This window comes from Ovis aries, chromosome 22 (genome assembly GCF_016772045.2).
Source record: "Ovis aries strain OAR_USU_Benz2616 breed Rambouillet chromosome 22, ARS-UI_Ramb_v3.0, whole genome shotgun sequence".
Classification (NCBI taxonomy): Eukaryota; Metazoa; Chordata; class Mammalia; order Artiodactyla; family Bovidae; genus Ovis; species Ovis aries.
Genome location: NC_056075.1, coordinates 15,930,455 through 15,943,719, shown reverse-complemented (window position 1 = coordinate 15,943,719; position 13,265 = coordinate 15,930,455). Strand labels below are relative to the sequence as shown.

At 44.6% G+C, this 13,265-nt stretch overlaps 1 protein-coding gene across 1 annotated transcript in view; it reads right to left on the bottom strand.

The window, feature by feature from the left end:
• Positions 1-7,830: 7,830 nt before the first annotated feature.
• The window catches only part of LOC101106641 (cytochrome P450 2C19-like), a 46,194-nt gene continuing 40,759 nt past the window's right edge, over positions 7,831-13,265 (bottom strand). Inside the window, exon 10 of the mRNA XM_060405034.1 lies at positions 7,831-12,160. Coding sequence (XP_060261017.1) covers positions 12,072-12,160 — 89 coding nt within the window. The 3' untranslated portion in view covers positions 7,831-12,071. The remainder of the gene's footprint in view (positions 12,161-13,265) is intronic.

Below are 13,265 nucleotides of genomic sequence, written 5' to 3'. Positions count from 1 at the left end.
CGTCAGACTCTTATGGCCGGCCTTAGAGCGGCCGCCAGAAAGCCAACTAATTTGGCCAAAATAAATTCAGTGAGGCAGGAACCAAATGAGAGTCCAGCAGCCTTCCTTGAAAGGATAATGGAAGCTTTTAGACAGTATACCCCTATGGACCCACAGGCAGATGAGTCACGAGCAGCAGTTATGTTAGCATTTGTAAATCAAGAAGCCCCTGATATTAGAAAAAATTACAAAAGATAGAGAGGTTAAATGAACAATCCTTGCAAGATCTAGTGAGGGCAGCCGAGAGGGTTTTTAATCATAGAGAGACCCCAGAAGAGAGAGAGGACCGCATTAGAAGAGAAGAAAGAGAATGTAGAGCTGAAGAAAACCGTAAAAATCAAAAAGAGCTGGCCCAGATATTTTTTGCTGGGGTTGAAAACAAAAATAGGTTCCAGAAAGGGAAAAAATTGGACTCAAAAACTGAAGAAAAAACGGCAAGGTGTAAGCTTGAGAAAAAACAATGTGCGTTTTGTAAAGAGTTTGGACATTGGAAAGATAAATGCCCCAAGAAAAATCTAAAAGAGGAGCCCAAGAACCCCAAAAACGAGACTCCCTCTCCAGACAGTCACATCCTCTACGCGGGTGAAGATAGCGACTAGGGGGGTCAGGGCTCGAAGCCCCTCCCTGAGTCCTGGGTAACTATAAATGTGGAGGGGAAACCGGTTGGCTTCATGGTGGACACGGGAGCCCAATACTCAGTCTTAAACCAAAAAGATGGACCCATGTCTAAGAAAAGTAGCTGGGTGCAGGGAGCAACCGGGACTAAACGATATGGATGGACTACAAAACAGCATGTGAACTTGGGGGCCCACCAGGTGACCCATTCTTTTCTGGTGATACCTGAGTGTCCAGCGCCCTTGTTGGGAAGGGATTTATTGTCTAAAGTAAATGCCCAAATTCATTTCGACCACGGACAAGTGTCGGTTTTAGATGGGACCGGGCATCCTCTTCAGGTCTTGTCTCTGGCATTAAAAGATGAATACAGACTCTACTTGCCAGAGGCTCCAGCGACAATAAGCCCCGAAGTGCAACCATGGGTTCAAAGATACCCTCAGGCCTGGGCTGAAACTGCAGGAATGGGACTAGCCAAACAGAGGCCCCCTATCATTGTGGAACTGAAAGCCAGTGCTTCCCCGGTGAGGGTACGACAGTATTCCATGAGTCAGGAGGCTCGACAAGGAATTACTCCTCATATACAACGCCTCATAGACGCTGGGGTCCTGAAAAGGTGCCGGTCCCCATGGAACACTCTCCTGTTGCCTGTGAAAAAGCCTGGGGGAACTGATTTTAGACAGGTTCAAGATCTACGAGAAGTCAACAAACGGGTGAATGATATTCATCCTATGGTTCCTAACCCTTATACATTGCTAAGCAACTTGCCTCCAAACTACTTTTGGTACACTGTTTTAGATTTAAAAGATGCCTATTTTAGTTTGCCTCTTGCCCCCACAAGCCAAGAGATCTTTGCCTTCGAATGGCAGGAAGACGGTGGTCAGACCCCTGTGCAGCTGACATGGACTCGCTTACCACAGGGTTTCAAAAACTCGCCCACGTTATTTAATGAGGCCCTGGACGAAGACCTCCGTGAGTATCAGGTTGAACACCCTACCATTGTTTTATTACAATATGTTGATGACCTTATGCTGGCGGCGGCTACAGAAAAAGAGTGCCAAGAGGCAACAGGTGACCTTCTCCAAACCTTGGGGACTTTAGGTTACTGGGCTAGTGCCAGAAAGGCCCAGATTGCCAAGCAAGAGGTTACATACCTCGGTTATAAGATAAAACAGGGCCAGAGGTGGCTAACACAGGCTATGAAAGAAACCATCCTCCAGATCCCTGAGCTGGCTAACCCTAGACAAGTGAGAGAATTTCTGGGAACGGTGGGATATTGCCGGTTATGGATCTTGGGGTTTGCAGAAAAGGCCAGGCCCCTATATGAGGGGACCAAAGAAAACAAGGACTGGAAATGGACTGAGCCAATGAAAGAGGCCTTCCAAGAGCTCAGGCGAGCCTTGCTAGAGGCTCCTGCCCTTGCCCTCCCTGATCCATCTAAGCCTTTCCAATTATTTGTAGATGAAAAGCGGGGGATAAGAAAAGGGGTACTAACACAGAGATGGGGACCATGGAAGCGACCTGTAGCTTACCTTTCCAAGAGACTGGACCCAGTGGCAGCCGGATGGCCACCTTGCCTCTGTATCATCGTGGCCACCGCGCTCTTAGTCCACAATGCTGATAAACTGACTTATGGATAGAGACTCTTGGTCTACACTCCTCATACCATAGAGAGAGTTTTAAAGCAACCCCCAGGTAAATGGATTTCTAATGCCCGCTTGACGCACTACCAGGCCTTGCTACTTGACACCCCACGGATTCATTTCCAAACACCCTGCACTCTAAATCCGGCCACTCTTTTGCCCAATCCAGGGGGAAATAGCCCCCTCCATGATTGTGATGAGATACTGGCCGGGGTAACAGCAATGCGAAAGGACTTAACCGATACTCCACTGGATAACAGTGAGCTAAGATGGTTCACAGATGGCAGCAGTTATGTAAAAGATGGACAGAGACGGGCAGGAGCCGCAGTAGTAGATGACTCTGGACGGACGATATGGGCAGAGGCCCTTCCCCCGGATACCTCAGCACAAAAGTCAGAGTTAATTGCCCTGATTCAAGCATTAGAGAGAGCCAAAGGAAAAAGAATAACTATTTTCACTGACAGTCGCTATGCTTTTGGCACAGTACACATCCAGGGCCTGATATATTGGGAATGGGGGTTTTTGACAGCTGAAGGAAAAGAAATTAAAAACTTGCCTGAAATCCGTAGACTTTTAGAGGCTGTACAGATGCCTCGGGCTGTGTCAATAGTACACGTACCTGGACATCAGAAGGGTGACAGCCCCATGGCACAAGGGAATCGTGCCGCAGACCTGGCAGCTCGAAAAGTAGCTGATAAAGATTTCATCACCCCTGTGTTGGCGATCAGACTTCCACCTCCAGGTATGGAAACTTTGCCCCCAACCCCTGAGTATTCATCCACAGACCTTGCTTGGATCCAAGAACACACCAACCTTCAAAAAGATAAAGATGGATGGTACCGAGACTCAGACGGTTACTTGATACTCCCTGCTCAGTTGGGACGGCAACTATGTGAGCATTTGCACTTGTCTACTCATCTGGGAGAAAAGAAGACTCTGATGCTCTTTCAAACTGCGCGCCTGCGATTTCCCCAGCACCAGACAACTGTAAAGAACATAGTGCATGCTTGTAAGGCATGTCAACAGATGAGGCCAGGGAAAGGACAACATGCAGGACTGAGGTATCGGGGAGAAGGACCAGGGCAACACTGGGAAATAGATTTCACCGAGGTAGGGCCAGGCAAGTATGGTTACCAGTACTTGTTAGTGTTGGTGGATACCTTCTCAGGGTGGGTAGAAGCTTTTCCTACAAAGGGAGAAACCGCGATGATAGTGGCAAAAAAGATTTTAGAAAAAATAGTTCCCAGGTTTGGCCTGCCAGTGACCATCAGCTCTGATAATGGACCTGCCTTTGTGAGTCAAATAGTTCAGAGCCTTGCCCTAGCCCTGGGGACTAAATGGAAGTTACATTGTGAATACAGTCCACAGAGCTCAGGGCAAGTAGAAAGAATGAATCGGACTCTAAAAGAAACTTTAACTAAACTGGCTATAGAGACTGGCGGGGACTGGGTGACCCTCCTTCCCTTCGCCCTCTTCCGTGCGCGTAATACTCCTTATCAACTTAATCTGACCCCATTTGAGATTCTGTATGGGAGACCTCCCCCGTATGTCCAATATTTGAAGGGAAGAAACTACTGCCTCCCACGTTGGGGCAACTCCAAGAGGCCTTGATGGCCTTAAGCAAGGTGCACTCTCGTGTCTGGAAACTGCTCCGGGAAATACATGTGGGTCAAAATAAGGGAACTATTCCCTCACATGACATTGGCCCAGGATACTGGGTATGGGTCAAAAGGCACCAAACCAAGGCACTAGAACCCAAATGGAAGGGTCCTTATGTTGTTCTTCTTACCACCCCAACTGCCCTAAAGGTTGACGGTATCGGGCCTTGGGTGCATTGCAACCACATACGCCCAGCTGCTTCAGCAGAGCAAGAAGACGCTAAGAAAGAATGGGAAGCATCTCTGCACCCGTCCAACCCCTTGAGGCTAAAGCTTCGAAGGCGCCAACAGGACCAGGACAACTCGGCTGGGCCCTCTTGTGGATGACCCAGTTACTCTGCTCCGGAGTTGCCAGCGTGAACCCGCATCAACCCGTCAAAATCACCTGGAAGCTGCAAAATGGACTAACACCAGAGGTGCTAAACTCCACTACCACAATACATCCACCAAACACATGGTGGCCAGACTTGTACTTTGACCTTAAGCCGATGGTAAATGTGCCTTGGGCTAGGGGTTATCTCAGAGAACAAGGGTTCTGGGCATGCCCAGGCGCACCCAGGCATGACTGGAAGACCTGTGTGTGTGGGGGGGGGCACAAGACTCTTATTGTAAAACTTGGGATTGTGTTACTTCTAATGATGGACCTCAGCGCTGGGAAGTAAGAAATCGAGATTTACTTAATTTTTCATTCACTAAGCCCCTCCCTAGGGTCCTTGGAGATCCAACTTTTAGCTGTGAAAGTTGCAATTATGCACAAGTCAGAATAAGGTTCAATCCAGAAAAAAGCAAAAAAGAGGGGACCTGGATCTCTGGCCTATCTTGGGGGCTACAGACGAGGGAATCAGGAGGGTTTGGGGTTGATGGGAAAGGGATTATAGTAGTGAGCCAGGTCTTAGAGCCAATTCTTGTACACAGTATCGGGCCCAACAAAGTAGAAAAGCTGGCTGTAACCCCCCGCCTAACGACTTCCATGCCAACATCTTTGGCAGTGAGTCCCGAAGCAGAAGCACTCGCTGAAATCGATCCCCTATGGAAGCTGATTAGGGCAGCTTATGCCACCCTGAATCAGACCCATCCTGAGGCAACTAAATCTTGTTGGTTATGTTACAACTTAATTCCCCCTTATTACGAAGCAGTAGGCCTCAATGCCTCTTATGACTTGGCCAACAGCACCGATCCTCCTCAGTGTCATTGGGGGGACTGAAAGGTGGGTCTGACGATGAACGAGGTATGGGGAAAGGGCTTATGCATGGGCACGGTGTTACCAGCAAAGTCTCCACTTTGTGTGCATGTCGTCGAGCCTGATGATTTGCCTGTAGCTAAATGGTTAATACCTCAAATGAGGGGATTGTGGGTCTGTTCACACACGGGGCTAACTCCATGCCTGCATAGCTCAATCTTTGACCCCAAAGAAGAATTCTGTGTTATGGTGGCTGTCATGCCAAAGATTCTGTACCGACCAGAGAAAGCAATATATGATTATTGGGCCCCAAAATTAACTCTAAATCCTCCAAAAAGAACTTATAAAGTTAAGAGGGAACCTCTTACCGCCATAACCATAGCAACTATGTTTGGTCTTGGAATAGCCGGGGCTGGAACCGGAATAACAGCTCTGTCCCTGCAAGGCCAAGGATTTAACTCCCTGAGAGCGGCCATAGATGAAGACATTACCCGTATAGAGCAATCTATTAGTCATTTAAAATCATCTCTAATTTCTCTATCTGAAGTAGTTCTGCAAAACAGGAGGGGATTAGATCTGCTCTTCCTGCAACAAGGGGGACTCTGTGCTGCCCTAGGAGAAGAGTGCTGTTTCTATGCGGATCATACAGGAATAGTTAGAGAATCTATGGCCAAAGTGAGAGAAGGACTAGCCCAACATAAACGAGAACGTGAGGCTCAACAGGGATGGTTTGAATCTTGGTTTCAACAGTCCCCTTGGCTGATTACCTTAATCTCCACCTTGCTAGGACCCCTGTTAGTACTTTTACTAATGCTTACCTTTGGCCCATGCATTATCAATAGACTTGTAGCCTTTGTAAAGGAACGCATAAATACCGTACAGCTGTTTGTGCTTCGACAACAATATCAAACTGTGTCTCAGGACCGAGAGGAAGATTCCTTTATATGATCTAAGGACAGGGGGGAATGTTAGGGACCAAACGACGGTCTCTAGGACCTGAGTCATGTTTACCAGAAAGAGACAGGATATGCGCTCATCCTGCCTGGCCAATCATGTAACGCCAGCTACTCCTGTAACTGAGACAAAGAACTGCCTGTATATAAGCCGCCATACTCCTTTGTTCGCGGCTCTTGTCAGATTCCCTTGTGTGGGATGAGACTTGGGCCCTAGCACGCTAGGAATAAACAAACTCCCTTCTTGCGTTTGCAATACTGTGGTGGACTTGCTCTCTCGGTCGGTTCGGAGATACGGGCTTGGAGCATAACACCACCGTTGGGTCTTCTCAACTCCTCCACCAGGCAGTGGGCTTCCTCTTGAACATGGTCCTCAGTGCTCCTCTTCCCCATCCCGAAATTCTGCAGGGTTGTGAGGGTGAGGCGCTGGGTCTCCTTCTATCTCCTTCCAATGCTGAAAATGATTCCTACCAGGAAGGAAAGCAGAAACTAGGAGGGAAGTTCTAGGGAAGGAGGAGTGAGCCGACACTTGGGAGGCTCACAGATGGACCTCCCCTACCCATTACCAATGCTGACCATGTGCAAATACACACCTACCATCAATTTTAGTAGTTCTTTCAAGCACTCGGAAACTGCCTCTTCCAGAAAATTCCTCTCCCACATCAATCAGAGCTTCTTTCACCGCTTCATATCCATGTAAGACCACCATGGGCTTCATGCCAAAGTACACAGTGAACACAGGGCTGTAGACCTCTGAGAGCTGGGAATGGAAATGCATGTAATAGCGAAGAACTCAATATTTGATAATACATTGTGCCCGATGTAGAATGTATTATTATCTGACTATTATGTTTTTATTCTGCCATATAGCCTAAAATATTTCTGAATTTAATACATACATATGATAGAGATTGTTACACTTCCCACTGATGGATGGAGATGCTGGGCCACAGCTCAAGTAACTGGTACACAGATTATGATTAATCCTCATATCAGCACTTTCAACAGGTTTATTTGCCCCACTTATAAACAAGGAAACTGAGGTCAGGGAATTTTATTTCACGTCCAGTGTCCCAGGGCTACTATATACACAGGATTCAAATCTGAAACTCTTCTTATTCACATTCTGATCCTTGATGAGAAACATAGCAATAATTAAGGCCCACCTTTGGACCAAAACCCAACTGACTGCTTCAGAATCAGCTAATGACAGCAGTCATTAGAATTCTGATTCTGTAGCCCTGTGATGAATACTAGAAATCTGTAATTTTAAAATATAAATTCAGATAATTTCCAGCCTAGTTTGAGATCCACTGGTATTACTAATACAGACAGACAACATCATAGAGGCAGTGCCTGGCCATATAGCATCTCATGGAAGAACAACAGCTTTCATCTTGCAGCATTCACAGGGTATAGATGGCATCTGGCTGCAAAATCCTGACTGATGACTTCTTTCCTTCAATCACTCATGCTCATCCTGATCCCAAGTCAACTCCTTATATCAGGCACAATGGCCTTTTTCAGAAAAGTTCTGTTTTCCTGATCATCTGAACAAAACACCTGGCTTATATAGAATATGACTTCTGGAAGAAAATCTCAAATCACAAAACATTTCATTTTTTATCTTCAGCCCCAAATAGCAGCAAATGTCCGTGTAACAAAGAAGGGAAGCAACATTCTCAACTTTTAATAAGCCCCAAATCACAGCAAATGCCTGTGTAACAAAGAAGGGAGCAATATTCTCAATTTTTAATACTTTATTACTTTGATTCTACCATACAAAGAGCTAAACACACACAAAACATATTATTGTTTTCCTCTACTTACAATAATGACATAGCTGAAAGGCAAGAAAAGTGTCAAATTCACAGGAAGTAATTTGCTTCACACTGACCTATTTTGACAGTGTGCCTCTAGTGAAATGTAGGATTTCCCAGCAAGAATATTGGAATGGGTTGTTGTTTCTTTCTCCAGGGGATCTTCCCAACCCAGGATCAAACCTGGATCTCCTACTTGGCAGGCACCAGGGAGGAGAGGGTGGCTCTCACTGAGCCGCCAGGGAGGCCCCATTAGTTTTATAATCAGGCTTAATTTACTGTGTGCAAGACACTGGAGAAGCAGAAAACCTACTTACACTGTTTAAGGATTTGCTGATGTTTTTAACATCTAATTGTAGGATGTTTCCAAGAATCAGGAGAGGAGTGGGGCCCGGCAGGAGCTTCCCTTTCCCAGAGCTCTGTTTCCAGAGTGAGAGGAGAAGCAGGCAGGAGAGGCAGAGCACCAGGACCACAGCCAGATCCACTGGCGCCTTCTCTTCTCACTCAGATGACTGTGAGCCTGAAACCTAAAGCTTTTATAACAGTCCCTGCTAATTCAACCTGTGCCTCTCTGATATAAACAGACCATGCACTTATATTCACTTTGCTCTCTATTCTGAGCAGACTGCTCCAATGATAGAAATAAACTGTGCTTTAGCTTTGTTTTCTCTCTGTCCAATGATCACTCTGGAAATTGCAGGTAGGCTGGTTTACCTGTGCTGGGATTGGGTCTAGTGAGTGGGAGAAGTCCCACTGTGCAGCTGGGATTGAGAACTATGGGAAGAAATAATTTTATGCCAAAAAGGGCTCATAACTCTGAATTCAAATCAGTGACCAGTTGGGAATATTTGACTCTGAGGACAACCAATATGCCTTTTTGGCTTTTGAATGCTTATCTTGTAATACTATACCCAACACTAGGATACTCTGTCCTTGAAAATGAAAGATTTTAAAATATTTCAATGTACTATACTCATATTACTTTTGCCTATGTATAAAATACTTAATGGTGATATATTTAAGATCATTTAAAAATCAAAATACAGTAACTATGGTTCAGGCTCAAGGAGGAAACAGACAGAGCTGGACCCCATCTTAGGCCTGTTCATGCTGATTATGCTCGGCCACCTCTCCAACGGACTCTGAACTCTGTGCTTAGTGCCTATGGAAACTGCAATAGAAGGATAATGCCCCCTCTGGACAGGGGAATTTTGAAGATCACATCCAGGTTACTCATCACCTAAGAGAAAACATACTCTAATCACCCCTGCCTCCGGACAGGTCATAAATTCTTCCCCTATCTATCAGGATGTAACCGCAGGCTTATTGATTATTAACTGTTTGAACACCTAACACATGAATGATGGGGTTACTGTGATTGTATTTACCCTTCCTTTGTTTTATGTAAATTTCAAGGAAATTGGGGTGGTGGGTTCAGGTGCATACACATGGGGTATAAAAGATTTTCACAAATGCTGGTCAGGGTCCTTGGCTAAGAGGAGACTCTGCCTTGGGCCCACCAGTGTAATAAACTGCACTCCACTATCTGCATTGTCCTTCTGAGTGAGTTTGTTTCCCGGAACACGTGGCTATAACAAGGCCTCCAAAATGAAGCCGCACAGTCATCACGGGTGTGTTCAGACATGTTCTTGCATTACTGAGAACTTGAATTCCCAACTGTGGCAAACCAAGGACTCCATCAACCATTTCAAAACAATATCTGCTAGCAGGTGCTTGCTGCAATTTTGTATTTTCAAAGTTTTCCACCCCCTTCACAACAATGTAACTGTTTTGAACCCATCCAATTCTTGCTTACAAGCACTCTTACATCTTGTCATCTACAGTTCTAATTCCTAGCAAAACATTTATCTATCCCTGTGGTTTTTTGCCTTTATAAATTTCCCCATTTTGTAGTCTGAAGCAACACAATTTAAGTGCTTCTTGGATCTCTGTCTCCTGGCAACAGTCCTAACAAACCCCAAACAAACACCTCTTGATTTCAACCAAATCTACATTCTTGGAATTCTTGGTTAACACTAACCTAATTCAAACATCTTGAATAACCAAAGATATAAGTATATAATTAAATGTATATGACTTTTACCTTGAAATCCCATGTCTAGCCAACCAAAATAAACATTGGAAGGTAGAGACTGTAATTTTGTATCTTTCAAATGAGAGAAAGGAAGATTCTGGGTGAACAGAAATGTCCAATGTCATATAGCTCATAATTAATAAGACTAGGATTCAAACTGAGATCTTCTGATGCCCACTGTGATGCTCTCTCATATATACCACAGTGCCTCAGGAATAATTTCAGAAAAACAAAACGAAACCCCTAAAATATTACTCTGAATATGTACCCAACTGATGGTTCACAAAGTAACAGGCTTCACAATAAATAGATATCCCTGGACTCCAAGGAAAAAAAGGTCACAGATTCTCAAGGAAATAAACCAAAATTAGGGATTCTCCCCCTCTCCATCACCAAACAGGTAAAACTTGCTCAAGTAACTGAGGGAAGAGCCAATCTCAAGAATTTAGGTGGAAGGCTTGAGAAATTATGGCTTAAACCTCCCAGTTGCCATGAGACACAACCTTTCTGTTGCCTTTTGAAGTCTGTCTTTCAGCTCAGTTCAGTTCAGTCTCTCAGTCGTGTCCAACTCTTTGCGACTGCATGAATCGCAGCACACCAGGCCTCCCTGTCCATCACCATCTCCCAGAGTTCCCTCAGACTCACGTCCATCGAGTCCATGATGCCATCCAGCCATCTCATCCTGGGTCATCCCCTTCTCCTCCTGCCCACAATCCCTCCCAGCATCAGAGTTTTTTCCAATGAGTCAACTCTTCTCATGAGGTGTCCAAAGTACTGGAGCTTCAGCTCTAGCATCATTCCTTCCAAAAGAAATCCCAGGGTTGATCTTCAGAATGGACTGGTTGGATCTCCTTGCAGTCCAAGGGACCCTCAAGAGTCTTCTCCAACACCACAGTTCAAAAGCATCAATTCTTCGGCGCTCAGCCTTCTTCACAGTCCAACTCTCACATCCATACATGACCACAAGAAAAACCAAAGCCTTGACTAGGCGGACCTTAGTCAGCAAAGTAATGTCTCTGCTTTTGAATATACTATCAAGGTTGGTCATAACTTTTCTTCCAAGGAGTAAGCGTCTTTTAATTTCATGGCTGCAGTCACCATCTGCAGTGATTTTGGAGCCCCCCAAAAATAAAGTCTGACACTGTTTCCACTGTTTCCCCATCTATTTCCCATGAAGTGATGGGACCAGATGCCATGATCTTTGTTTTCTGAATGTTGAGCTTTAAGCCAACTTTTTCATTCTCTTCTTTCACATTCATCAAGAGGCTTTTTAGCTCCTCTTCACTTTCTGCCATAAGGGTGGTGTCATCTGCATATCTGAGGTTATTAATATTTCTCCCGGCAATCTTGATTACAGCTTGTGCTTCTTCCAGTCCAGCATTTCTCATGATGTACTCTGCATAGAAGTTAAATAAGCAGGGTGACAATATACAGCCTTGATGTACTCCTTTTCCTATTTGGAACCAGTCTGTTGTTCTATGTCCAGTTCTAACTGTTGCTTCCTGACATGCATATAGATTTCTCAAGAGGCAGGTTAGGTGGTCTGGTATTTCCATCTCTTTCAGAATATTCCACAGTTGATTGTGATCCACACAGTCAAAGGCTTTGGCATAGTCAATAAAGCAGAAATAGATGTTTTTCTGGAACTCTCTTGCTTTTTCCATGATCCAGCGGATGTTGGCAATTTGATCTCTGGTTCCTCCGCCTTTTCTAAAACCAGCTTGAACATCAGGGAGTTCACGGTTCACGTATTGCTGAAGCCTGGCTTGGAGAATTTTGAGCATTACTTTACTAGCATGTGAGATGAGTGCAATTGTGTGGTAGTTTGAGCATTCTTTGGCATTGCCTTTCTTTGGAACTGGAATGAAAACTGACCTTTTCCAGCCCTGTGGCCACTGCTGAGTTTTCCAAACTTGCTGGCATATTGAGTGCAGCACTTTCACAGCATCATCGTTCAGGATTTGAAATAGCTCAACTGGTATTCCATCACCTCCACTAGCTTTGTTCATAGTGATGCTTTCTAAGGCCCACTTGACTTCACATTCCAAGATGTCTAGCTCTAGATGAGTGATCACACCATCACGATTATCTGGGTCATGAAGGTCTTTTTGTACAGTTCTTCCATGTATTCTTGCCACCTCTTCTTAATATCTTCTGCTTCTGTCAGATATAATGGAATGAAGTATGCACAGTGTTAATCAAAATTTGAGAAAAGACCTGATTGAAATTAAACATGTTTCTGAGGGGTTTCTTAGAACTGCAGCCTGAGAGACATAGATTCAAGAAGCAGTTGAACAGTTCTTCCATCAGACTACAAAATGAGGGAGGCTTATGAAGGCAAAACCTATAAAATTCCATAAGTTGTCTGTTAAGAAGTATAATTGGACCTGGCAAGTAAGGGTTCCCATTAAGCATGGATCAACTGGGGTCCAAAATGGTTGCAGAGTTGAAAGTGGAAACCTTGAGACTGAGTGCAACTGGCAGGTGTTGCTCTGAATAGGGCTGATCCTCTCCCTGGGTCTCTGAATAGGGCTGATCCTCTCGCTGGGTCTCTGAATAGGGCTGATCCTCTCCCTGGGTCTGATACAGGTAAAAGAAACTTCAAGTTCTAAATGGTGCAGAGACAGTTCTTTGGCCAGATTCTCAATGGCCCCCTGACTCCCATTTTTGTACACCTGAAATGTGATTGCTGTTGTTGTTCAGTTGCTCAGTCGTGTCCGACTCTTTGTGACCCCATGGACTGCAGCACACCAAGGCTCCCTGTCCCTCACCATCTCCCAGAGTTTGCCCAAGTCCATGTCCATTTCTAGCATAATAGGAAAGCAATTGATTATTGCCTGTTCTCTAACAAGTACTGAAACCATGCTAAAATTGCTTCTTAGATGTTTTTTAATTCTTCGAGATTTTCTACTTACATAATCACATTATTGTCAAACAAAAATAGCTTTATTTCTTCCTTCCAAATCTCTATAACTATTTCTTTTTCTTTTCTTATTGCATGAAAAGATGAAAAGTTCTAGAGACCAGCTGTATAGCAGTATGATTATAGTTAGCAATATTCAGTACTGTAGTATTCACTTAATAACTTGTTAAGATGGCAGATCTCAGGTGTTTTTTACTATAAATTTTTGAAAGGTGTTGGGAAGAAATTGTAGGACATAGATTAAAGAAACATGTAGCTTGTAGCTTCTATGCCAGGCTCCTTTAGATATCCCAGGGCTCTAAGTCTTAAAACAACATTTATTTTAGCTAGACTGGCAGAGGT